Consider the following 27,177-nt stretch of genomic DNA (forward strand, 5'->3'; position numbering starts at 1 on the left):
TTCTCCATTCCAATTGGCTAACGTTATCTCCTTTCCCTCCCGCCTCTTTCTCTCCACTTCCGGCTTCGCCCTTCCTTTCTGTCTCTGGGCCCGTACCCGGAAGTGAGGCGTTACTTCCGGTACTTGGCCCCGCCCCCCCCTCGCGCCGTTTCCGGCCGGGCTGAGGCGGGGCGGCCCGGGGCGGGCAGCGGCCGAGCTGCGGGCTGAGCTGCGGGCAGAGCCAGCACAGCGGGCCGGCAATCACCGCACAGATACCAGGGGCCTGCCGCAGGTAACGGGCACCGAGCCTCGCCAGGAGGCTCTGAGCTGGGAGGGGGGCGGTTAGGGCCGTTCTGAGGCCGGTAATGGGGGTACGGGGGTGGAGGGCAGCGGCCGTTGTGGTGTGAAGGGCTGTGGGGGGGGGAGCAGGGGCTGTGGGGGGGGGAGCAGGGGCTGTGGGGGGGAGCAGGGGCTGTGGGGGGGAGCAGGGGCTGTGGGGGGGAACAGGGGCTGTGGGGGGGAACAGGGGCTGTGGGCCGCTCCGTCCCGGCCCCAATCGGTGCTTTGAGGGGTTGGGATCCGGGCTTTGAGGTGCCCGGGGCTCGTTGTGCCGCCCCAGCTTTGTTGGTAGAGGTTGGTTGGGACGCTCTGAGGAGGGGATGGAGTTAAAGAGCTCCTATTGCCCCCTTACAAAGGGCGGCGTGTCGGGGCCTGATAATCAGACCCCCCCACCTCGGCCGGCGGAGCGCCGGGAAGTCGGTAAATAGCCGCAAATGGGGCGTGAAAGCTCGCGGTGCTGCCACGCCGCAGCCCTCCCCGGCTTCCTCCCCATTATATAGCACCCGATCCGCGTCTCCCTCTCGCCTTAAAGCCTCCTGTTTCCCCCTGTAACTTAGCTGCTTGCTTAGGGCGTGTTTCCCCATCCAGCCTCCAGCTCCCGAGGTTGGTGCAGTGTTCCGAGCCCTTATTTCTGCATAAATCTTGCTCCAACCTGTCACAGGTCGGGGACGCTCAGGGCGGCCGCATACCAGGGCGTGCTGCACCCGAGCTGTGTTTGCTCGCCTCACTCGTTACCATGAGGCTGCACCCCCCTTTATGGTTCCTCTTGCAACATGCGCCTGGTGGCTTTGCTGGAGACGAGCGTGGGGTTGGGCCAGGTGCTGCATTGTGCCTGAGAAACCTGAGGTTGCATTCAGCTGCCAGGTAATGCCTTGTTGCTGCTGACTGCTAATCCACTCTCTGTTGTTGCACTCGCAAGCTGTCGTATGATTGAGTGAGATAAAAAAAGAGGAGGTTTTTCATGCTGGTGACGAGCTGCTGGGTAGCACAGGGATGAAAGAGTTGAGCAAAGAAGCACTTTGCACAAGGAGATCGCTCACAGCGTCTGGGAGAAGCCCTGAAGTTAAGTGAGGATGGAAGCTTCCTCTTCTAAATAGGCGTCTGCTGGGGGATTTGTTTTAGGAAGAAATAGAACCGATTTGAAAATGGATGTTAGCAGAGCAGTTGCTTTCTCAGGTGCTTGATTTGGGTTGGTCTGAGTCGGTGCTGGTTGTAAACAGTGCATGGATGGGGGAGGTGGCCAGGAGGCTGCCTGGCTTGTTTGTGGTTTGCCTGCCTTTGTTTCTCCCACCCGGCTGTATTTTGATACCCGTGAACCTTGAAGGGCAGCGAGGGAGATCGGCTTGAGCATCTTCTTACATTAAAAAAAGCAGAAGCTAAGCAAGACCGTCTTTGTCAGCAGGTCCTGCAGGCAGGGGCTGCTCCCAGTGTTGGGTGATAAAGGCGTAGTCATCTCGCTGGGAGCTGGAGAGCAGAGCTGTGCCGTGTTTTGGTGCTGTTTGTCCAAGAGCAGCCTAAGTGCTGCCTCACAACAGGGATCTGTGTGTGCTTTGGGGGTCCTTTGGCTGGGGAAATCAAAGGGAAACCATTGGAAGGGCTCAGGGGGCAGCTCTGTAAGTGGGGGCAGGAGCTGCTCTGTGCTTCGCTGTGTTTCAGGCTGCAGCGATCTCTCCTTCACTCTTTTCTCACTCTCCTTAGGAAAAGCAGTGGCAAAAAACAGCAGTTAAGACATTAGGAGCATTGAGAATGTAGTAAAGTAGTGAAATAAAGGCATTTAGAGATGAGTGGTATGCAATGGGCTTGCACGTTTCTTAATAGAAATATGGTCAAGATTATCACCCCAACTATCTCCTTTTAAGGTAGTGTTTTCAGGAGAAGCAAACCCTACGGTTAAACCCACTATTTCAAAAGCAATAGCTTAACACGGGAGGATTCTGACAGTAAATGAGCTCCCCAGGATGGGGACGAGGCATTTTCAGCTGTTGTCTTTGGGGTATACGAAAGTGAGGTTATAGCAAATGTGTTCAGCTTGAAAATACAATTAAACAGTCTGAAAATTGAATGCAAGTTGGAGCCTGAGGGCTGTTAAACATGAAGCTGATTGTTTCACGGTCTCCTGCACAGGAAAGAGTATTGGCTTTGCACTCTATTTATCCTCTTCCTGGGGAAAAAAGATGAAAGCATTTTATATTCATACGGACAAATATTTGTCTATCTTTCAGATTCTGCCAATCTCCCAAGGTCGGGGCTTGAACCCGTCGTGATAAAGCCAAAGCCACCCCCCTCTTTTCCCAGCCATGCAAACTGCGGGATGAAGCTGGAAGCTGTGGTCGAGCAGCTGCAGAAGCAGCAGCAGAAGCAGCAGGCTCCTCTGCAGATGGATTCCAGGGAGAGACAGCAGAGGCAGATGAGAGAAGCCCAGCTGCTCTACACGCAGCAGCTGGCCGTGCAGCAGGCCGTGCTGGCGGCCACATCTGGCAGGGCAACAGGCGGCTCCGCTGTCGGTCCTTTGGCCAGAGGCCCACCCGCAGCCGGGGCCACGCGGGCTTTCGATCAGAGCAGCATGAATTCAGAGCCTGAAGAGGAAGAAGAGGATGAGGAAGAGGAGGAAGATGAGGAGGAAGAGGAAGCCGGGTTGGAAGGAGGAGATCTTGAGGACGGTGCTGATGTGACTGGAAAAGAATCTTGCTCTGCTCTGAAATATTTTCACGCTCCCAAAGTTGCCCACCACAACCAAAGAGTGGCCTCTACCTCCAATTCTCTTCCTGCCTCAGGGCACCAGAGGGGACAGCAGGGCAAGGAAGAACAGGGTAAGGACACTACTAAGCAGCCATATGCCGGCTCCCCGTCTGGACGCCAGAACTGGAGATTGGATGAGCAGCTCAAACAGGTCGGTGCTTAATTTTGTTTCTTTCTGAATTAAGAGTGGCTGTGTGCAGTCAGACTGGGCGTTTCTGTAGCCTGTAGCCTGTTACAAGTGATGGCTGTTTGGAAATAGCCTTAGAAAGAGGCAAGAACTGAGCACATGTGGACTTCTCTGGTGCTCTTTTCTGGGTTTTCTCTCATAAAGAGAGATCTCAAGTGCTCGTCTGGCTTTACAGACACTGATAGCTAATAATAGATCAGCCCGAATCTATAAGAAACTGTGTGGACAGGTGGAGGGAGGATTGTGATTTTTCTCTCCTTTATCTTCTGTATCACTTCTGCTGTGTCATTCCGAATGGGACTGGTGCTGTTTATTCTGGTTGTATACAGGCTATTCAAGATATTTCACCTACACTTAGTATCACCCCTTTGTGTAAGATCTGATGTGGTGACTTCAGCTGGATTTCTGGCTAGTGTTGTCTTATGGGTAGCAAGAAAGAGATCAATAATTCTTTTCTTTGTTAGAAAAAAGGGTATGTCAGTTAATACAGTGTTTAGGTGGTGTGTTTTTACAGAGCTAACTTGCCTCACCAGAGACATTTCCAGCCTGTATTTGAAATGGAACCACAGGACTTGCATGATTTAAATCAAATACATGGAGGAAGGAGAATTAAGTCCCATTTGTGAAGCTGAGTGTGCACAGAGCTGGGTTTTTGCTTCAAATCCGAGCTAAGAAACCTTGTATGGACAAAAAGGGATCTGCTTTTCTTCTGTTCCCCTCTTGGAAACGCGGTGAAGTATAGGGGCTGAAGCTGCTTGTCGGTGGCTGGAAACATTTGGAAGCTTGATGCTGGTCACTCACACACAAGATCTGTTTTACAGTGCCATGGCTTTAAGAAGAGGCTGCTAAAGCCCTCCCTGAGCTTTGCTGCTTCTCCCCACTCCACTTTCTGCAGCCTGTGGGTTCCTGCTTAGCTGCTCTCACCAACCTCTGTTGGTTTGCTGTAACAACGTGGGTGTGTGTGGCAGTTGAAGGGCACTGGTGCCTGCAAGGCAATGCTGGCTGAGCTGTCCTGGCTCTCAGGGTGCAGCAGGCACCCAGCTGCTGCCACGTTGTCTTGAAGAGCTGCTCTGAAAGAGGAGTTTGTTTGCTCTGTTGTAGGGAAATGAGGGCGGCCAGTTGCTGCAGAAACTGCTTCAGAATCTGCAGGATTGTAATGGCTGACAAAAGCTTCCTCTTTTGGAGCTCTGGGCGGAGGAGGGTGGGCAGGACTTTGGGTTTTAGGGGATCTGTCTGAAAGATAAACTTGGAATTGGTTCGTGGCTGTTTTTACTGCTGGCGTGGTGGGTGCCAACAAGTAATGTCATTGTGCTTTGTTGTACTGCTTGCCTGTCTTGTGAGGGTCCTGTGAGTTGTAGAGGATGGGCTTGGCTCCTAGTTTGCCTGCCCTGTTCAGGAAGACAGATGACTCTATGCACACTACATCTGCCCTTAGCAGATGTGGAACAGCAAAACAATATTGGCCAAGCAGCCTGTATACGACTGATGCACTGTGAGCTGATCCTGGGGCGGCCGCTTTGGCCCAGTTCTGTAGCATTCAAGTAACAGCGTTTTGGTAGTGGATTGTAGCTTGCATGGCTCTGATTTCAGACCGCTTTATATGGAAGCCAAGGCACGCAAAGGAAGCAAAACTTAACATCACATCCTTCTGCTGGGGCCAGCAAGGCAAGTGTTCCCGGACCTGACTGAGTTATTGAGGCACTGCAGGCACGCTCAGTGCACTGCATTGAGGCTGGCAGCATTAATGATGCTGGTGAAGTAGATTCACCTTGAGTAGGGTAAATATTGCAGATCAACTTGTTTGCATTCACCAGTGGAGTCTGCATACCATGGAGTAAAAATTTAACTGCAGTATATGGGATCAGAGAGGGGGGAGGGATGAGCGGGTAGGGGGGCTGCCTTGGCAGCCTTGATTCCTGAATTGTTTTGTGCTGAGGCTGAAGGCTAATGGCCAGTCAGGGTGTGCTGCACCAGCTGGACCTGCCCTGGGAGTGTTTGTGATGTGCTTAATGGCTGTTGTTTGCCGTGAAGTGAAAGTTGCTTCTGCTGCTACTTCTAAGTGGGAATTGTTCTCCTAAAAGTCATGTGCTGGAGAAGAGTGCATCAGGCTGAGACTGCCTGGATGGTGTGGAAAGCAGCAGAGGGCTGAAGTCAAGCTCTATTCAGTCCCGGACAGCCAAGTAAATAATTGTAGAACAAGCCTGCAGACAAAAGAGCTGGCTCAGCTTATGACACAGGGGCGGTGGGAATCCCAGCAGCACAAAACAACGAGGGAGTGGAGCTGCTTGTCCGGGAGTTGCAGTCCGGAAAGCTGAGCAGGGGGTGTGCTCAGCTCCCTCCTTATCCTACTCTAAGTTAGCACAGACCCAGCTCCGACCCTCCTCCAAATGGTGCTGGGGATGTTGTCTATCCATGAAGAAAAATGAGCTTTTAATTTCGCGGGTGCAAATGTTGCTTGTAGCAGATGGTGGGGTGGGGGTCCTCATCCCGCAGGCTCTCGCATTGCTTGACAGTGGCTCTGGTTACCCTGGAGAGCAAGGCAGGACCAAGGCCTCTGTATCTATGCTGCTTGTTCCAACTCCTTTCCACCTGGGGCTGGTGTGCAGCACCGGCATGGGTAATTTTGCAAGGCTGCTATTAGAGCATGCACATTAGTACCTGCATTCCTTTGCTGGATGTAAAAACAAAGCCGAGGTTTTGAGGCATCAGCTGATATTTCACGCCTCCTTAAATGCAGCAAGGTAAGTAGCTGCAGAGCAAGTCGCTGGTTTTCTGAGCAGTGAGTTTCTTTGTAGGGTTGGCTCGTGTTCGGGTTTCAGAACTCACCGGTCACTCCTGAAAATCCTGACCTAAACTTTTACAGAGGTCACGGTGTTTATTAAGATAAGTCAGCTTAAAATAATTACTTGGCTTTTTGCTCTAGGCTCTAGGAATGAACGAGTGGCTGAGATTCCATCACCTTAACTATGCGCCTCAAGTGTTGTGCGTATCGAGGTCTTGCTCAGGAGATACTCATTAATCCAGAGGGGATGAAGGTCCAGGAGCAGAGAATTTGAATCTCAGACAGTGTATGTCTTGGTGATCTGGGATATTCATTGATGTGGGTCGCTGTGCTTTTCTATGGTGGCGTGGATGGAGTCCGCTTCAATAGCAGACGAAGTTAAATGTTAACAAGCAAGAAACCAAACATGGAGCTGTGTGCATAAATCAAGGGGGAATATACTATAGCCAGCCTTAGAAAGGAGTCTCGTGTGCCTGTTTGAAGTGCTGTAGAGAAACAGCTCCTGGGCTTGTCCTGACCCCAGGCTAAAGGTGCTGAGACTTTGGTGGCTGCTTTTGTGGGGAGCTGAGCTCAGGAGGTGTGTTGTGTGCAGGGATGTTTCCTCTCTGTGTAGAAATCCAGGAGTCAATTGCTGATCGTACCCACCAAGCTTGACTCAAGGGGAGAGACTTGAAAGAGGTGCAGTCTTGCTTCAATGGGCAGGTAAGTGGGAAAAGGCATCCCATGCCTTCTCCATTGCTGGCAGCAGCTGATGAGCAGCTTGCATGAGGCATCAGGGCATTACCCCAAACCTTCACCACACAGGACAGTTCTATGGCATTCATCAAGGCTGCGATGCACAGCAGCAGCTGTGCTATATCTGGCAGCAGAGTAAGGAGCTCATTTCTATCCTGGGGACAATATGGCTCATTTTAGGATCTGTTCATGCACTAAATTTATCTTTAGGAATAGTTGCAGCTTGTCTCCTTCAGAGCCAATTTATAGATATCCAAGCTAGCACTGAAGCCAGTAGGTGGAATGAGTTCAAGTGTGTTGTACTCCTGTTTTCTCACTTCAAGGCAAACCTGAGAATCTCTGGTGGCAGTGAGAATCTCTCTTCCTTGGGCCATGTCAATCACACTGAGCAGCTCTTCTTGTCCCTTTGGTTTTAGTTAATTCCTCCCAGTGTTTATGAATAGGAATCGTTCACAAAGAGCCTGACTTTTCCTTTCCGATGAGGAAGTGAATTCCTGTTTTGCAAGGGATTGTTCACTTCACTCCATTCTTTCTTTGTCTTTCCGTGTTTTCCCATCCTCCCTGCCGTTCCTGGAATCACTAAAATGGTTTCTAAAGCAATCTCTGAAGCTGGAGATATTGAATTGAGCTCTGTTATTAGCAGTGGGAAGGGCTTGTTCCAATTGCAGCCGGGCTTTACCAGGCAGCCCATGTCCACAGTAATTACTCCCTGGTTCTCCATGCTTGAGAACTTGCAGCTCAGGGCAGTGGTCCTGATCTTATCAGCGTTTTGTAGTACAACAGTTTGCTTTATAACAGCATCTGTTTCACTTCCTAAGGCTTAACTCTGCCCACAAAAGGAATTTCAGTGGATTCCCTGATAATCCTCAAATTGCTGCCCCTGTACCTTTTCATCCACTCAATGCTTTCAGTTAACCCAAGGGGTAGGGGAGGGGCTTTCTTTTTCCCCCTACCACGTTTTGCCTGGTCCCTAAGTGGATATTTCAGCAGATCTCTGTCCTGAGAGCAGTGTTGGGACCTCAGGTCTGCAGCAGGGGAGGTGCAGGAGGACTTTTGGGAAGAGTGGGAGAGTGTTTGTTGCTCTCATTTCATCCAACTCAGTAGCTCTTGCATTAGAGGAAGGGGTTAAACCTGGCTTTTGAATGTGGGATTGGAAACCAAAATTGCTCCGGACATCTGAGCTTCCCTCTAATAAGATATTCCAGGTGGTTGGGGAGTAATCCTAAAATAGCTGTAGATATAATTGCTTTTGAAGGCAGGGCTGCAGCCTCTTGGGGAGCTCTGCGTGGCCTCAAACCAGCTCTGTGCACAGGGTGCTCAGTGAGGACAGCAAACTCAGGGCACCACGGCTGCTCCTGCTGCCTTTACCTGCAAGAAACTCGGGATGGATCCTGCCTGCCATGACACAGCTGCAATGGAAACGGCCGTTTGTCAAACATCAGCACATTCCCTCCATGCGAAGCAGTGCATGGAGGGGCAGGGCTCTCCCCAGAGAACAACCTGCCTCTCCGAGCAGTGTTTTTTTCCTTCCTGCTACTATGGCCTGACTTATACAAAGGTCTTTTAATGACTTATGAGGATATATTGATTTCTCCTGTTCCTGCTGCTCCTACAGAGAAGAGCTGCTCGCTGAAGGGCAACTTTGCTTTCCTGGGTGAAGCGTGATATCAAAGCTTCCTCTGGGCTCTGTTGCAAAATGTGTTTTATGCTCCTTTATACAGATGCCCTCTTGCATCTGAACCTTCCCATGGCTCTGGAGGGGTTGACATGCATGGTTGTCCTCGAGTCCCTATCCCAACCCCTGCTGATATTTGGGATCTTTGATAGTGGCATCCAGCTTGTTTCCATGCTGATTGATGTCAGGCTGAGTTAGAAGCTCCCTCCTTATCTCTCCTTATGGCTTAACGTGGGGCAGCAACCTGCCTTCAAACCGTCCCAGCTGTCACAAGAGGAAATGCTAATGCTGTCTGCCCTGTCTCACCTCGCTTCACTCCGTGTCATGCCAGGTGATATCCATCTCAACCAATTTTAGGGCATATGGCAAAACACGGATGGCTTTGGTTGGCTTTAAGCTCCTTTCACTAGTTAGCTGGTGATGAGCATTAGTCTGTGCTCTCAAGCCCCTCACAGCGTGGATGCAGAAAGTAAGGGGGCGTTTTGTGTATCAGCACTTAACACCTGTGGCTTATTCTAATAACCTGTTCTTCAAAGCAAACAAGCAAAATAAAGCCCCATAGATAGTTGTGAAATACCACCAAGTTCAAACCCAGTCGTGGCAGGGAATTGTCTCCTTTAAGCTCCCTTTCCCTTCTCCGTCCCCATCCTAAATGTAGCGGAATAAGCTCTCAGCATGAGTTGAGGGCCCAATGAAAACAAGAGTTTGGCTTCTTGGAGCACTCCTTTAGCACTACAAGTGGGTTTGCCCTGTGAATGTGTGCCCACATTACGTGCTTGAGAAGAGAGCAGCTCAGTCTTAGATCCCATAAAGCTGGGGATGCCCAGTTACTTCTGCCTGCTGAAGCTGGCTCATCTCTTCTCTTACTATGGGTTTGTTAAGGCAGTGGGGTTTTAGGAGCAGCTGGATGTCACCATAATTAGCAAAGCAAACCTGGTGTTTTTAATCTCTGCTTGCAAAGGACACCCAGATGAATCCTCCCGTGAACAAAACCGGTCCTCAGATCTCTTCCTAGAGAGGGTTGGGAATTGATCCGCTGTAATAAACAGCTGACATAACAGAAGTGGCAATAATCCCCCATTAAATATCTTTCAGTTGATGGGACTCGCTGGATAATTGACTTTCCAGCAGGAATTACTGGCTCAAACTAAATCAGCAGGCATTAGGGCAGCTCATTGCAGTGTGTTTTGAAGGGGGGGAGATGTGGCTTTGCCTGGCCTTGACAAGAGCCATTCATCTTTCTAATTCAATGTACGTGTCACAACCAGATGACTCCCAAGATTTCAGGTATTGGGCCACCCATGCCATTTACCTGCATTTTTATGCTGGAACCTCTGGCTTCTTCTCCACTTCAGGATCTGTGCATGTATCAGGCCAGAGGACAGGATAAGCCACTTTGCTGGGTGGAATTGGCCACGCTCTTCCCTCAGGGGGGGCTTTGGTGCACATACTATGTGAAGTTTATTGTTTAAAGCTGCTTGTACAGCTTTCAGGATCCTTCTTACATTCTTAGTCCTGCTGTATCGCCTGAGCCTTCCTCTGCTGGTCTCCTGCCCTGGCTGTGGTTTCAGGGTGATGATGAATTACCAAGCAAAACAAGCCTAACTAGAGTAATCCTTGTAATGCCTAAGAAGAATGAAGCTTAACCCAGCAAAGCTAGATCACCATTTCTATGTGAAAAGTCTGGATTTGGGGCTTCCAGAATTAAGGGTATGGGATGGGAAGAAGTGGTTCCCACTGTGTTATTTCCCTCCTTCTCTCTGGCATGCTCAGCTTTTTGCTTTGTAGGCAAGCAAGAGGAGGCCAGAAGGGCATCTCCGAGCATGACATGGGGCAATTCTGTGACACGTGGCTGACAGAAGGCAGGAGAGCCCTGTGTGAGCAGGGATAGCTGGCTAACACCTGTGTCTTTCATTGGAGGCTTTGTGCACTGATGGACATGGAGAGCCAAAGCAGTGCCTCTGCTCGGTGTTTGCTCAGCAAAGCACCTGCCACTTTCCACATCTCAGCCTCTACCTGCCTTTGCATACACTCATGCCCATAAATGCACATTTGAAGTCCACAAAGCTTTTCCCAAGCTGCTCTTTCAACCTTTCATTCCTTTCTCCCCCCTCCCCAGAACGGCAATGTGACCTGGAATGATGAAGGTGATGGATGCCGAGGAAGAGAAATTTCACGAGACTTTGCCAAGGTCAGTCTGATCGTGGGGACCTGGGGGAGGGAGGAAGGGATGGGGGGGAGCTGTTCCTTGCTCATAAAGCCTGCAGAGCTGAGCTAGTTTGCCTCCGGTCACTGGAATGTAGTTTGAGTTCAGCCTTTATGACTGTGCTTCTAACCCTTAAAATCTCAGCCAATGCTTTCTCTGGTTGGAGGGAAGAGTATTCTGTTTCTTGAGCCTGATTAGCACTGTGGTAATAGAGCTGAATGTGGCAGCAATGTGTCACATCGGCTCGAGGAATTCATTTGGAACTGAGCTGGCTTTCTGAAAGGGTGCAGTTAATTGCTCTGCAAATACAGCAGTGTGTTTTCTTCCCAGAGCTCAGCATAACGCTGCACAGGAGATGAACCCACAGAGCCCCTTTCTGGGGCTAGATGAGCTGAAATACATAGATGGGGCTGAAATACATTTTTCCGCAGTGAGTCTTTGCTCTTCTGTTGATCTGCTCCACAAAAGTAGCTACAACCAGCAAATAAACACATGGAGTTGTGCAAAGGAGGAATTAAATGTGTTTTTTTTTTACAGTGTTGTCCTCTATCTTGTGTGATATCCTCTCAGCAATACTGACCACAGCCCTTCCAGCTTGTCACCTTGTGGCCCCATAAGAGAACAGTAGATTTTCTGTGCATGAGATGATGCTTGTACCTTCCCCTTCTGAAAACCTGGCTGATAATGCCAGCAAGCAGCACCTCTCATGTGCAATAAGCTTCCTAAGGAGCTGATGGAAGCACTTGGGGTCTTGAAGGCTTTGCTAATATTATTTCTGCAGCAAAGTGGTGCCAAAGTGATTATTCATACTGAGGCTTTCTGGCTTATTTCAGAGGAGCTTTTTCTGCCAGGCGTTACTAGTTCCAATAGAGCTCTATCCTTCCTTGCCTGTGGTTGCCTGTTGTTCCCCCAGAACCACTGATGTGGTTGCTTTATCTGTCTCCTTGTGGATTGTGCCTCCATTTTTATTTCCCCCCCAACAGCTTTATGAACTGGATAGCGACCCTGAACGGAAAGAGTTCCTGGATGACCTCTTCATCTTCATGCAGAAGAGGGGTGAGTGAGCTTTCCTATGAACTCGATACGGTAAAAACAGGGATTACTGCTGCAGTTTGAATTCTTGCCTCCTGCATTTGAGAGAGCAAATCCAGCCCCTCAACCTGCAGATGGAAGGCCAGGACCTTGAGATATTTACTTTGGAAGATCATGAGCTCGGTAGGAAAGAATTCATTTGCCATTTCACAGATGCTGTTTCTCTTCCATCAATGCTACGTAATACCAAAGGTATAAAAAGCCTGATTTGACAAGAACTGAGTAGCACTGAGAATTCTCTCATCTCCCCTTCAGAGTAAGGGGTGACACAGAATCAGGTGGCGCTGTCACACATCTCATATTCTCCTTCAGTGCACGGAAGCTGAGCATGAAGGCATTCACACACCATATAGAGTTCACAATCTGAGGCCTGGGAAGGGAAATAAGAAGATAAAGCCAAGTTTTCCTTTAGATTCACAACGTGTCAGTTTCCCATGTAGTAAACCTGTGTAACTGAGTGCAGGAGCAAACTGTTCAAAGAAGTTCTCACATTCCTTTTGATGGTGTCAGCACCTTGCATCTCTCCCAGTTCCACGGATGGCAGTGTATGTGTGAAACAGCTCAGCTGAGCTATCTTAAGTCTTCCTACCCTCTAGATATCAAAGTTCCCTCATTACAAAGTATTCTTAATAGAAACACATAAAGGTATGGTATAAAACAAAGGGCCCATAGGGAAACGTCCATCGCCTCTGTCTGAATTTCTGGTCAATCCTTTATGGTGCTGTTTCCTTCACCTCTCCAAACGTGCTGAGCCAGTCAAACTCGTCCAACCAAGATTTCTCTTGACACAAAGCACTTAATTGTGTAATGGTCCATTTTATTGTTTTCAAAAAGATTCTGAGTTTGGGAGCTAAGTGTGAAGAGCAGGCAAAGCCATTATCTGACACTGCGCTGGAGTCAGTTGGTCTTTTGAAGCCTGTATCTTTGGTTGCATCCCCTTTTGTAGATGGCTAGAACCCAAGCAGAAGGGTTATCCCAAGGGGAGATCCAGGCAAGTGCTCTTCATACCCACATCCTCCTCTCCTGGCATGGCCGGAGCTGACAGCTGACCTTCCTGAATTTCCTTGTTCCATAAAGCTTATGGAGGTTTTGCTTCCAAGTCATTGAATACTTGGAGATGAGTTTTGGTGATGTTTCTGGCTGCACAGCCATAACCAGGCTTAATTAGTTCGCTTGCAAATGTTAACCTGAGCTCACGTATTAATGTAAGGGCTGGGATGACTGACATACAAGACAATCTGAAGGGTATGACAATGGCAATAGAAACCACCAGATGCCCAGAGAGAAATCTGCTTAATACTTCAGTATCTCCTTCCTATTACCTTTGAATTATTCATAATTGACACCTTCCCATTGCAGGGGCTGAGCTTGTCACCAGCTGGTTGCTGGAGGAGTTGAGCTTTTAATCATCTGGGCATTTCTAAGTGTATTTGTTTTCTGGAAGCTCCCTTGTTTTCTCTCCAGTGAGAGAGCTGGAAATGAGACATAAGAGCCGCACCACCCGTGGGGGGAGAGACCCAGTCTGGACATATTGCAGGGAGTGAGCCTGTATTCTGCTGCATTCAGAAATCTGGAGGATTTTACAGCAAAGTTATCCCATGGTGCCATTCAGACTTTAATTTCTCTTGCCCTCCCTTTACATGCCAAGCAAGCATCCTAAAACAAACCAGGCTGAACAGCTGCCTTGTTGTGAGAGCCCTCCAAAGTGGGTAATGCTGAGGCCTCATTGCACCCGAGAGCAAAGTGCTGTGTTTCTTAGCTTGTATGTGTGAAGAGCTGCTTTATTTGCACCTTGTGTCTGAAAGCAGCTCTGCTAATAAATGCTGCTGGTGCAAAGTTAGGGGTTCTGCCAGCCTCTTGTTTGGGGCTGATGGAAAAGGGCAGTTGGATCACTAGCTGGTGCTGACCTGGAAGATAAATGGTGGGTTTCAGAAGCTCCCAAGTAGCTGGAGGGATGAAAAGGTTTGGTTGTTGGTGCTGCTGTTTGGAATGTTAGGTGAAAAAGCGAAGCCATGAAACAGGCTTAATGCAGATCAAATGTGCAGGTCTCATCTGCCTCTGAGCACAGCAGGTTGTCGCTGAATGACCACAGCTGCAAGTGATAAAATGGCCCTTCAGCAGCAATAATGATGGAAGAGGGAGATGGGAGGGGAGCTGTAACTCTTCCTTTGTTGCTGTTGTGTGCCGAGGTGCATGGGCCTCCCCCTGCCTGGGATTGCAGGGGCAGTGGGGGTGAGGAGGTGCAGCTTGGTGGGATGAGGGGCTGCATCAGTGCCTCCACATTCCCCCTCTTCAGCTCTTCTGCAGCCTCACACTGAAGGCCAAATGTCCTCAGGTGGGGATAAGCAACTTCAGCATTAGCTTCCCTCCTCCATGGCTGATCGCTTTACAACATTTCTGTATCATAAATGAATCTGAAATGAACTGGTAAAGAAGGTTGTCAAGTTCTGACTCTGGAACATGAGTATACAGCATCCCTTACAGTAATTCAAGGTAACCTTGTGTTCTCCAGTCTTCTCTGCTTAAGGTTGCTATTGAAATGCACATGATATGAAACATGTTGTGAATCTGAATGTTTCCAATGCAAAACCAGCTTTGGGCACTGGTCCCTTGGCACATCAAACATATTCTCCCATAGCAGAGCCCTCCAAAAGGAATGATTGTGCTGTGGAGGGTTGGGTAAACGTATACACCAAACAGCCACGTGGGCTGGTGTGCTCAGGTCTGACTGGAGTGAAAGATGGAAAAGCACTTTCAGGCTTTTCTTACCCAGTGAATCTACCCCAGAGCTAATTTTTGGCTCGTCTTTGTGATAAAAGGTGAGATGAGGAGCAGAAAAACATAGACATCAGTGCTGTGATACATAGCAGGCTGCGTTCTGTCCCCAGGTATTGAAGGGCTGTGCACACACCTATAGCTGAGCTGAGCAGGAGGGAAGCAGAGCAGTGGGACTTCATGCCTGGATCCATCAATCAGTGCTGCTCATATGAGTTAACTCCACTTGAGAATAGGTTTGGGGAAGGGACCTCACTGCACGCCCTGGTGCGCTTAGGGAAGGGCTCCCTTATTGTTCATTTTGAAGCACTGCCTTTGTGAGGACCTCGTAAAACGGGCTCCGATTGTGCAGCTCCAACCAATTTTGTTCAAGGTTCCTGCATGACCTTGCTTTTCCCGGATGGTTTGACCATTCAGTTGTGGATATACATAGAAGGGGCTTTGTGAATCCAGCCGCGTGGTTTTAATGTTTTCCTGCTGTTGTGTGCTGCGTCGCACATCTTAGATGTGGAAATATGACAAATCCAGGCTATTGACAAAAGCATTTACTGATGGATTCTTTTATCTCTAGGCCAAGTGGAGTTTATGAAATGTTTGCCCAGGGAATTCTCTTCGCTCCACTGATTCAATTTTGCAGGCTGCTTCTTTTCATCCTCTGGAGATATTTTGGAATCCGAATTAAGCGATGTAGTTCCGTAAATGAGACGTCAATAGACATCAATTCTCAGCCTCCTTTCTTCACGCTACCTGCTTTAGTGCTGAGCCACAGCAAAACGCTTCCCTAAATAGCAGCTGATGTTCTGCAGTGGAAAATTCTCACTCGATGCACTGCACCAAACCCAGCTGCGACAGCTGCTGCCTGAGCCATTCTTCAGCACAGCTCTGTTCTGAATGCTCCAAATCAACCGGGCCAGACCCTTCTTGTATATGTGTGTGGCTAAATCTGTTCTGTGCATCATTTAAAGGACCTTTTCCTTGAGTTTGAGGGGGGAACTGGTGATTTAGTTTAAATTCTTCTGCAGCGTATAGAAGACCTCTGTAGGGAATACCCAGCTCACCAGCCTCAGGATGCCAGGTGACTCCATAGAGTCACCAAGGTTGGAACAAGCCTCCAAGATCATCCAGTCCTATTATTCACCCACCATCAGTATTTCCTCATTAAAGCTCGGTACAACATCTAAATGTTTCTTAAGCTGTTTTGGGGGAGCTGACCTGAGGAAAATTTGGGATAACTTAGGATTTGTAAAAAGCTTCTCATAAGAAGCTTCTCATCTCTCCTCTTCTGTGTTTTATGTGCTAAGACATTGATTCTATTTGAAGTGGTAGACTGTTGTTGGTTGGCATGACTCTTCCTGCAGCTTGTTAACCTGATGTCAGCCTGCTGCAGCGCTGGCCCTTTGGGGATCTCCAAATCCCTGTCCCTGTAGAGCTGAAGGGCAGAGCCAAAGGTGTTCCTCCTTCCCTTTAAGATTGAGATGTCAAACTGTAACACGTTTCTCCGGCATCTCAAAGGCTGCATGTTTGTGTCTCAAATCCCATACTCCCAAAGCTCGTCTGTACATGGGTACTTTATTCTGGGTGTTCCTGGCCTCCCCCCTAAATCTGACAGCCTGTTTCTCCAGTGATTGATGAACTGGAGCAGTTGACCAGCAGAGGCGTTTCAGCACAGAAAAGATGATCCTGTAGATACCCAGCTGGATGGAAGGTGGGTCTGCTTGGTGTGAAGATGCTCCCGTTTTTGACTGGCTGACCCAGTCCCTCCCCACCCCCCTATTGTAACTCCTCTCTACCTGGATGAGTTTGTCTATGTGGTTCAAAGCCACCACCATAGCTGTGCACCATCTGGGGAAGAAATATGTGATAGCAGCTAGATTGGAGCCAGCTGTGCCAGTAGCAGCCGTGCTCAGCACAGGAGCACAAATCTCTGTGGGATCACAGCTTTGGGCTGGAGAAGTGGGGAAGGTTAATGTGGCCGGAGCCTTGGCGAATAGAACGGGGGCATGGGATGCCAGTTAAGCTGCCTCCAGTTCGGCAGCTGAAATCTGATAAGGGGCTGCTGTCAGCCTCACTTATTGAGGAGGGAAGCAGAAACTGATGGTGTTTCGAGGGGTGCAGATAAGAAGTGGGCCTCCTGTCAAATAGAACATGATTAATTACCCTCTATCCTGGCTCCCGCTTTGATAGCAGTGTCTAATGGTCTGCAGGCTTGCAGATCAGGTGGTGACATTCCCACTGGGAGGTGTGAATGCCCGCTGTGGAAATGCCATGAACAGGGGGGAGAGATTAGATCGGCGTGGCATGGGCAGGGGGAGCTCATTTCCCTTCTGTGTATGCCCTTTCCTTTTTATTTTCGCTCTGGGTTAACCATTAGGATGGGCTCAAAGCAACAAATAGAACTTTGAGGCAAGGGAACAGAGGGTGGCTGAAGCAGCAGCTTTGCATGGAAGCAGTCAGCTTTGGTTCAGGATTTGGTTACTGTAAATTGCTTTGGGAGACAGGAAGCTGGAAGCAGTAGCTCTCTCCTTACCGATATAGGTTATTGCTTTAATGTGCCTATTCTCTGTGCATGTTCACTTCTTTGCTCTAAAATACACTTCAGATGTTGCTCTGCTGTATAAATATTTGAGTCTTGCCTCCTTCATTCTTTACCTAGTAAATTGGATAGGAGAAAACAAAAAAAAGCAGGAGGTGATTGAAGAAGTTCTGCTTCAGGCTGGGTATAATTAACTGCTCTTTGTCTCCTGTGTGCAGAACAAGTCACGGCTTAGGCTGCTTGATGACGGGGAACTCCCTGTAAGTGGGCATGGCTCCTCAATGGAGGAGGGGGGACTTATTCTGTGAACCTGTTAGCATCATAGAACCAGCAAGGTTGGAAAAGATCTCTGAGATCATCCAGTTCAACCCAGCTCAGGTGACAGTTTCCTTTTAACATCACCATCGCCCAAAGCCAGCTTGGGTAGGTGAGGAATGCATCAGTGTGGCATGGAGGTCCTTGTAGATAAAAGGGAAGGCCAAGCCCAGTGCTGGGCTGTAGCTGTCAGCAGAGCAGAGCCCACACATACTGACTGCTCAGCACCTTTTCCTCACTTATTCTGTGCTCAAAGATGTCAGAATAGTCACTTGGAGATTATCCAGGGCTTAACTTCTTCTGTCTCTTCCTAAAGAGCTCCTGGAAGGTGAAAATCAGGTTCCCCTTCAGCCTGTCGAGCATAGGAGACATAGGGGACATTCAAGCCTGTCCATATACACCCTGTAGGCTTCTGTTATGTCTGCCTGAAACAGAGGCAGCTTTTGAAAGGGGTGAAACAGCTTGGCAGGAGGGACTGCTTATTTCCCTTGAAGGACAGAGATGTTTATAGCTACAGTCAGGCTTCCTCCAGGGAAACTCTTTAGTCCAGAAATCCAAATGGTAGTTACAGCTGCCTTTCCTTTCAGAAAACCCAGCCCCTATGGGATGATTCCTCCTTTTCCTTCCAGTGTTGGGCATTTTGCCCTCTCTGTAGCCCTTTATGTTAGCAGAGCACTTGTCTGGAGGCAGCAGCCTCTTACCCTGGGGCTGTCTCATCTCCAGCAGCTTTAAGCCCAGCGGAGCAGGTACACCTGTCCTGGAGCTTCTCTTCTCGAGGTCTTCCATGCACATCAGCTGCCTATCAGCCCTTTTCCAGTGGCAGCACTGTCTTTCTCCCAGCCCCTTCCAGGGGTTCCCCATGCTCATGTGACCGGGTTGTGCTTAAAGGAAAGAAGGCTGTTTGCCAGGAGAACTGTGAGCAGAAGAGCTGGTCGTCATCCTCAGCCTCTGGTCGAGCTGAGCTGCTGGTGTGCACAGCATTGCTGAGAGCCAACAGGATGGAGGGAAGCTGGAAAGTACAGTAAAATGAGTTTGCCATCAAAAGGCAACAAGTCTTATGCTGTGCCCCCGGCTGCTGACCTTTCCCTTTGGAATTCTCCCCTCTGACCTCCCGATCATTAATCCTGATGCTGCCAGATGACAGTAATCCATCATGGCCCCTGACAAGCCTCGCAGCCGCCTGTGAAAGGATCCGCTCGCCTTCAGCATCCCCTCATCCCATGATACTTGTTTTTCAGCCTTTCCTGTTAGAGCACCGGGGGTTTCCAATAAAGACTTTATCGCCTCGCTCCTTCTCAGAGGGGGCTGCAGGAGGGGAGGGGGCTCTGCAGGCAGCTTTTGCACTCGGATCCTATGGAACGTACCAAGTTGGTGAGGGGTACAGTTCATTTGTGAGGTCTTAAGATACAAATAATGCTTTGCTTGCTCGTCCCGGGCCGGAGGGTGTTTCTCAAAGTGGCCTCATCCTGGAGGAAAGCACAGGAGGAAGGCGGCTGTATCTCCGTGTATAACAGGGAAAGATGTAAGTTCTGTCCCTGCTGTTAAATCCTTTAGAAGGAGGAAAACTAGAGCAACAAAAATAAGCGTGTAGGTTCTAGTTTAGCTTACAAAGCCACTGATTAAACCCCAGGGCACTTCTTCACCCTGTGGGTCCTATTAAGACGCCAACCTCAGGAAGGGAGGGTGCTGTAGGGGTGGTAACATGAGGCTCAGGGGTCACCTCTGCTTGCTGGTCCAGCCCTGGTGGCGAGCAAGCTGTGCAAATACATGTAAGCCTTTATTTCCCACTGGTATAATAATATACTGTCCGTATCACAGGAGAGTTTGGATGCATTTCTTATGTATTTCCAGGTGTCGAAGGGGGAGGAGGTCCAGAAAAGAGTAAAGCTGTGTTTAGGATAAATATATTATGTTTAGAAGGAAATATTTCATTATTCTTCTGTGTTAGCAGCCCGCTTGCCTGAGGAGCCTTCCAGCTGGGCCTTCTCTTTCACTCCCCATCTGCTCGCTGTCCAAGGAGAGAAGGATGAAAGTCCCTTCTGGAGCAGCTAACGCCATTCCTTACATTGCATTGGGTGGCTCTAAGCAGCATGGGGTTGCTGAGGGGAATGGTCTCAGCCCCCAGCAATGCTAAGCCTTGTGCCCCCAGCCATATCTTGCCGGGGCAGATACACTGAAGTGCTGACGGAGGGGGCTGTGGAGGTGGCAGAACTGCTCCCAGCTCCTCCTGGAGCCCTTGAAAATAAACACTTCCCTGCTCTTGCCTTTGGGGTGGGCTGGGTGTGACCGGTTCCTGCGGCTCAGCTGATGAGTGATAACTTCAGGCTGGTAACATGATCGCTTCCAGCCTTCTACGTGTCTGAAATGACACTGCTACCAGACCCGTAATCTTCCCTTTAACACACGGAGGGAGACAAAATGGAGGCAGAGGGGAAAGCAAAGCCAAGCAAGGATTGCATTCGCTCAGGCTGATGTTTTGGCCAGGCTGGATGGAGCCAGACTGCATCTAAACAACTGGGAAATGGCCTCCCTCCCCCAGGGAGAGGGGATTTGAAATGCAGGAAGAGGATCTGATGCGGTTTATGGACGTTTGCTTCGTGCACAGGGAGGGGATTGTTTAGACAGAAGGCAAATAAAAGAGGATGCGAGAGATGTGAAGTAAGGGAGCTTGCAGGCCAGCTTGGCCGGGTTGCTCTTTATGTTGTCTTGCAGAGCCGATGTCTTAGTGAGATTGAGGGCTGCCCTTTAAAGCTGCAGAAGTTTGCCTTTAATCCAGCATCTCGTTAACCTGTGGGAATCGGTGCCGTGAGCTGACACGTAATGGGCTTCAAAAAGAACAGAAATTACACTTACGTGTCTAATGAGGACATCTGCAGAGCTTAGCTGAGCTCCTTCTCACTAAACCGAATAAAACCCATTTATAAGGGCCATAAACCGCTCTGCTCCGGGGCATTATCTGACTGTTGGCTGATGAGCGGTGGCAAAAGCCTCCCCTGTGGGTTGGGCATCCCATAATTGTCCATTACGGCGCTGCCGTGCTGACCGTTGTGGCAGCAGGATGCTGACCTCGGGTGGGCTGCTCTTTGATCCAGGACACTATTTCCTACGCAGAGGAAGAGGACATTGCTACATCAGCGTTTCTCCCTCTTCCTCTCCTTGCCTAAATCTCAGCGCTGTGACCTCCATGGAGCCTTTGGGTGCAGATGGGGAGGGTCACGTTGATGGGGACTTGGTGGGTGTATGTGAGCACGATGCTCCACAGCACTGCCCATATCGCTGCCATGCAACAAGCAGGGCTCCCACAGCTGTGTTGGCTGCCATGGGTCACACATCCAGAGCTGGTACAGGGAAGAACCTGCAGCGAAACACTTGTGCATGCTGGGTGTCACGTCCCCTTTCCTATCGCTCTGCCCCACAGCACATAGTGGGGGTGAAGGAGCAGAATCCCAGTGCATGAGCAGCTCGAGCTGCCTGCAGGCTCAGCCCCTTCCTGAGCACCAGCTATTCAGATTTGATCTGAGATAGCCCTGGGAGCTCATAACAAATGATTCCTCTGGGCTGCTCCCTCGCCGCTAGGATTGAATGGTCCCTGCTTCCCCTCTTCCATTTTAGAAGCTGCTCTTAGCTGCGGGTTATTATTTGTCTGTTAATTGCTTTTGCCTACAGGAAGGGGTTTTCATGAAAAGGACATGCCATGTAGCTACACTTCTCTGCCTCATTTACTCGCCCATAGAGAGGCCTCGAGTCAAGCTACAAATAGAGTTGCCTGAATTTCCTATTAGAAAGAAGATCGATAGCCGACCTGCCAGGCTTCTCAACCTCATTTTCTCTCCTGCTCCTTGTTTTGTTCCCTGCAGGAACTCCCATCAACAGGATCCCCATCATGGCAAAGCAGATCCTGGATCTCTACATGCTTTACAAACTGGTGACCGAGAAGGGAGGGTTGGTGGAAATCATCAATAAGAAGATCTGGAGGGAGATCACCAAAGGCCTTAATCTGCCCACCTCCATCACCAGTGCCGCGTTCACGCTTCGAACCCAGTAAGTCTGGAGGGTCTGACAGCAGAGAGGTTGGAGCAGGAGGTGGGCAATGCAAAATGGAAGCTGAGGTTGCATTATGATCCAAGCCCTAACTGATAATTTTATATACTATGTCAGTTGTAAAAGCTTTTGGGATGATTCTGGGTGCTGCAGTATGTAACTATGTGCTTCCCTAAAGCACAAGGTCAAGTGGAAGCTATCAGAGCTGTGCCTCAGGCCCCAACCACGTGTCCCTTATCACACCAAGCCCTGCAGACAAAGACTCCACGTCTGCACAGCACCTTCATCTGAAAGTCTTCCCTTCTGTGGTGTGGTGAGAAACCTGCTTGACTTTCCCTGTGCCCACCTCTCTCGCAGGTATATGAAGTACCTCTATGCCTACGAATGCGAGAAGAAATCCCTCAGTTCTCCTGCTGAGCTTCAGGCCGCCATCGATGGCAACAGGAGGGAAGGCAGACGACCCAGCTACAGCTCCTCGTTGTTCAGCTACTCACCCACAGCCTCGGGGCCTCCTTCCCTCCTGTCTCCCCCAAAGATCCGCTTCCCCATCATCGGCGTCGCGCCAGGCAGCGGGACCAGCAATCCACGTGTGTCTCCAGCAGCAGCTGTCAGAAAAGGTCAGCGGGGTGAGAGGTGCAGCAGCAAAACTGGGCAGCCTGCTCTTCCCTGAGGTCCTTTGAGGTCCTTTGCAACCTGGGCCTGCAAGTGAGTCCTGCTTTAGGATCTAAGTGACTCTTTCCTTTCCTAGGTGACGGTGTGCCCTTAACCGTGTCAATGCCAAATCGTATCGCTGTGCCAGTGACCTTGGCTAGCCAGCAGGCCACGGTGGCAGCAAGAACAGCCACCTTGGAGCAGCTGAGAGAGAGGCTGGAGGCTGGGGAGCCACCAGAGAAGAAGGTGTCGCGGATGACGGAGGAGGAGCAGCGGCTGGTCCAGCAGGCTCTGCAGCGCAACCTCTTCAGCATGGCACGGCAGATCCCCATGAAGATCAAAATCAATGGCAAGGGTAAGGTGCTCCTGTGGGTGTGCTGTGAGGAGCTGCCAGGTTCAGCTGGTGCTGGCTGAGCTGTCCTCAGCAGCGCTCTGCTGTTTGAAGCCTGTTTCTTCATTCCTCATCTGAGCCTCGTGCCAGCACTGTGCTGCAGGGGATGAATTTCCTCATCAGGAAGCCTTTTAATTGATCCCAGGGGTGACAGCTTTATCAGTGCAGGTGGCAGCTAAGGGGGAGAGCTGCCTGGCTTTTAGGAATCCCATTGGTAGGTGTGATGAGGAGGCCACGAAGCTCTTGTGTATCTGCAGGGGGCCCTACGCATCCCAGAGCTTTTAGAAAGTCAGGTGATTGCTGCCAACATCTGCTGCAGCTCTGCTCACAGCCTGCAGGCAAAGAACTCGGTGGCAAGGCTGGGTTAGGAGGTCAGATATAAGCAGCATTCATGGCCTGGGAAATGCGCTCCTGAAATGCTTTGTGAAAGGGGAGTCACCCCGTAAAGGTCACATTGACGGAATCAATACTGTTATAGAGTGGCTTCAAAAGCTCATTAAATGCCCTGGTTGCCTTACCTGTCCCGGGGGCTGCACTTCACTGGGCAGCAAAACCTCAGAAGATTTCAGTTCCAACAGCTGTTTCCTCTGAAGCTTTTGATCCATTCAAATTAAAGGTCTGGGTTCCCCTATTAATTGTACAGTGAGATGAAAACACAAGGCCAGGCAAGTCAGGCAATGCACAGGGCAGGAAGGGAAGCGGTTCTGGAGGCCTTTGCTAGCAATGCTTGATGAAGACACCTTCATTTCACCCCAAGCTTCCTAAATCTGGATGCTAGTTTTGGTCTCTACAAACAGAGGCTGAGGGCTGAGCCCTCAGCAGGATCCATTGGTGGAGTTACCACCTCTGTTATGTGGCTGCATGCACAGTCACACATCAACACATTGACAACTTTGTAATGCATCACGTGGGGGTTTCCTCATCAGAGGGACAACAGGAGGGCTGTGTGTTCCTTGGGTCAGCTCTGGAAATGGGACGGCTGCCTTCTTACTCTCTTAACTCTGTGTTTCTGTTCTTGAAAGAAGACAAACCTGACTCGGCAGCAGCAGCGGCGGCGGCACTGAATTTGTCCCCTAATGGCATCGGGAGCATTAACATGTCGGTGGAGATTAACGGCACAATTTATGCTGGTGAGAAGGAACTGCTCCTTATGGGGGGGCGGGCAGCCGGGCTGGGGGTGCCCAGTAAGATGTGGGGAGGGTGGGCACGGCCCCAGGGCCACTTATTGTCCAGAGCACTGCACACAGCTTGTCCAGCTTAGAAATGACAACAGGAGATTGAGTTTTTCTCTTGTTTTGGTGCTAGGTGACGCACTGGAACAGGTTGCCCAAGGAGGCTGTGGGTGCCCCATCCCTGCAGGCATTCAAGGCCAGGCTGGACGTGGCTCTGGGCAGCCTGGTCTGCTGGCTGGTGGCCCTGCACATAGCAGGGGGTTGGATCTGGATGACCAATGTGGTCCTTTGCAACCCAGGCCATTCTGTGATACTATAAGTCTCTGATGTAAGTCCAGCTTACAAGGAAGGACTGTTAGCCTCGTTGATGCTCTGATCTGTCTCCAAGCCCACTGGCCTTTTTCTATGAGGATGCAGCCACCCTCTGCTCCATCACCCCCTCTGACTCTTCCCTTCCTGTGCCCTGCAGGCGTGCTCTTTGCCCAGAAGCCAGTTGTCCACCTCCTCGCAGGCTCCCAGAGCTCCTGCAGCAGCAGCAGCAGCTCCCACTGCTCCCCCAGCCCTACCTCATCGCGGGGAACCCCCAGCGCAGAGCCCTCCACTAGCTGGTCTCTCTGATGGACGGCTGAGCTTGCTGTCTCACACTGGCCTCCGGCAGCTCTTCCTCTCTGCTCGTGGCGGGGAGCGAGCCGGGATGGAGTCGCACAGATTACCTCATCTCAAGGAACCTGCTTCGTGGTTGGCCAACGGCAAGATGATGATGATGATAATGCTGAAACCTTTCCATGCCAGCGAGTTCTTTCTTCATCGCCCGTTTGCTCAGCCTTTTTATTTGTTCTCCCCTTTTCTTCCTCCCTTTCACTTCTGTTTCCTTCCTCCTCCTCCTCCTACCGGGGTTTGCTGTGTGGATGGGGGGGGGGGTTACACCTGGCGTTGTTCAATCAGGGATCGGCGGGTGGAGGAGATGGCTGAGACGTCACCAAGGCAGGTGGAAAGAGCCGCCATCGGGGCAGGGAAACGGGGTTCTCCTCGAGCCACAGCATGGCTCAGTGTGTTGACAATCGGGACAGCCAGCAGGCTGCCTCACCCCGCTCCTCCCATGGCTCTGTTACGGTCCAGTGCTCATCTGTCCCCCCCCTTGGGCCGCACAGTCCTTGCTCGTGGAGCCCCAGAGATGCAATGAGCCTCCTTCCCCCTCTGAGCTCTTGGCTACCCGGGAAGGACCTTCTCACCACTGCTCTTGACCCATAGACAGAAATCCCTCTCCATCAGCTGCCTCATCCCGCTGGCTGGTGCTGTCCCCTTCCCTCCTGTTGTTGCCTTTTTCAGGCTCTCAGCCGGTTTTTAAACGCCCTTAACCTCGCCTGGGTCTCCTTGAGAAACTCATCCTGCTGACATTCCCCCCAGCCTCACCTTCATTTGGCTCTGATCCTTTGCTCCCCTGGACACAAACAGCTCAATCTGGGCTTCCTGGGGCCGGAGGGTGCTCTCCACATCCCCCTTCAGGCTGAAAGCAGAAAGAAAACCCATCTCCATCAGCCAAGATGCTCTTACAGGGAAGCAGAGGAAACAGAATCGAACCCTTCCTCACCCTCATCCCTTCCAGCCCATTAAAGCAAGCAGGGGCTGCCCATCAGCTTCTGCCCCACACATTCTCCAGCCCTCAGACCAAACCCGAGCACCATCCCTGCCCTGGTGACGTCCTTTCCATCCTTCAGGCCCCAGTCAGGTTTTTTGAGCAGATGAAATACCTCAGATATGTACTTATTGTTTGGGAAGGGGGAAGTTGGGAGGGAGGGGAGGGGGGAGGGGGGTCGTTTGTTTGTTTGTTTTTGGGTTGTTTTTTAACCTCTTCAGGAAGTGTTGGCATATCTTATTGCTTGCTTGGTTGGTTGTTGTTTTGTTGGGTGTTTTGCTGACATTTGTGTTCAATTTCTTTTGAATCGTAGCACCAAAGACAGAAACATCAGAGCAATGGAGCAGTGGCTTCCCCATCTTTTAGGTTAGCAAGGAGACAGCCCTGCCCCAGGTCACACAGGACAGGTAGAGGTAGGGAAGGAGGGTGCAAATAACAGCTGAGTTAGGGGTCCTGTCCTTCATGTTGGACACCAGGCTGCCTCCAAGTCCCTGTTTCAGTTGTAGGTATCCCATGATCTGTGTGTGCTTCACAAAGCCCTGCTTACACTACAGACGTGCCCGATACCTGTTGCTTTCTGACCCTTCAGTCTTGTAGGGGGCAGAGCAGCAGCCTGTTGGCAGCACACATGGTGCCACCTCAGCTTTCCTTCCCCCCAACCTGCAGCTCAGGCGACAGGGCTGATCTCAGCCCTTGTATAAACCACATGCAGGGTCCTCCATGTGCAGTCAGGGCTCAAGTGGACATGGGTATGGGGGGGGCAGGGAGGGAGGCAGTGCTGGGAGCACAGTGGCCTGGGGTTGGTGTGGAGCTGCTGCTGTTACTCACCCCACAGACCCCTCTTTCTCTTTCCATGTCGGTTCTCTTTTCCTTTGGGGTTCATTCTGTTGGAGGTGGGGGTGGCTTTGGGGGCTGTTTGGGGACTGGGGGACTTTGCTTTTCCTTGTTCTTTTTATTTCCCCTCTGGTCCTGGGGAGCAGAGGTCAGTAATGGGTGGGTTTGCTGATGTATCACGTGCTAACGTTGTGTTCTCTTGCACAGAAAGGCACTCGAATCACTGAACTGCTATAACAGCTCGGACACTACGAGAGTATTAACGTCGATAAGCTTTAACACAACTAGACTGGAACTAGACAGGGACTAAAAACAGATTGTTTTGTATCCGATTCAGGGAAAGAAACAAGTCGGGATGCGTAACAGATACCTCAGTTAAATAAGCTGCATCAATACCGGGGTCCCAATGAGGGGCCCCGGCCGTTCAGACTGTGAAGAGTTGACCCTTCCTTCCCCATGCCTGGCTTTGATGCTGGCACTTGTGTGTCCGGGTCACCTACTGAGCTGCCAGGCAATGGGGACGGGGTGATAGAAACCAGCAGCAGAGGGAGGGCGGAGGAGGAGCCGGGTGGGGGCTGAGCCCCCCATTGACTCCCATTCATTTCACTCAGCGCGTTGGGTTGATTGTAGAGTACTCAGGGTTATTGGTACTGCGGGTTGGACTGTGCCCAGGGTGAAGCCGTTCCGCTTTGCAGTGCGTCTCATTTTCTCTTCCAACTCCAAACACAGCGATAATAACGACGAGCAGCCAAATAAGAAACATATAGAGAATAAAGGTGAGAAGGTACCTATGGCTGCTCTGGGAGCCGCTATGGGGTGGGAGTACGGGCTGGTGCAGCCATAGGGCTGCATTGGGATCCAGCGCTGGCTCAGGATGTTCTCACCACACAAAGGCAGCAGCCCTGCTACTCGTTTTACCTATTTAAATAACTAAAGAGATGTGATAGCGTAGGCGGTGGATAAATACCTCAAACGTCTCCTTCCAACAAGTGTCTGTATATGTTGTTGTTGGGTTGGTTGTTTTGTTTTTGTTTTCTATCTTAACACGTTATCTGAATGTTTATATTCCAATAAACTTCTACCTCTTCACACTGA

The 27,177-nt window shown here is 50.4% G+C and overlaps 1 protein-coding gene across 2 annotated transcripts; it reads left to right on the top strand.

Moving 5' to 3' along the window:
• The first annotated feature begins 157 nt into the window (after positions 1–157).
• On the top strand, positions 158–27,171 carry ARID3B (AT-rich interaction domain 3B). Of its 2 annotated transcripts, none has more exons than XM_015872684.3 (9): positions 158–271; positions 2,541–3,208; positions 10,556–10,627; positions 11,626–11,698; positions 21,215–21,398; positions 21,756–22,015; positions 22,147–22,404; positions 23,463–23,570; positions 24,082–27,171. In XM_015872684.3, the coding sequence occupies exons 2-9, from the start codon at positions 2,630–2,632 to the stop codon at positions 24,228–24,230; spliced, it is 1,683 nt and encodes a 560-aa protein (XP_015728170.1). In that variant the 5' UTR covers positions 158–271; positions 2,541–2,629; the 3' UTR covers positions 24,231–27,171. The 2 variants fall into 2 exon arrangements, with proteins under 2 accessions (XP_015728170.1, XP_015728171.1); XM_015872685.3 differs by having other exon boundaries at positions 23,466–23,570.
• The last annotated feature ends 6 nt before the right edge of the window (positions 27,172–27,177 follow it).

This window comes from Coturnix japonica, chromosome 14 (genome assembly GCF_054131305.1).
Source record: "Coturnix japonica strain WE chromosome 14, WE-NBRP24, whole genome shotgun sequence".
In the NCBI taxonomy this organism is placed as follows: domain Eukaryota; kingdom Metazoa; phylum Chordata; class Aves; order Galliformes; family Phasianidae; genus Coturnix; species Coturnix japonica.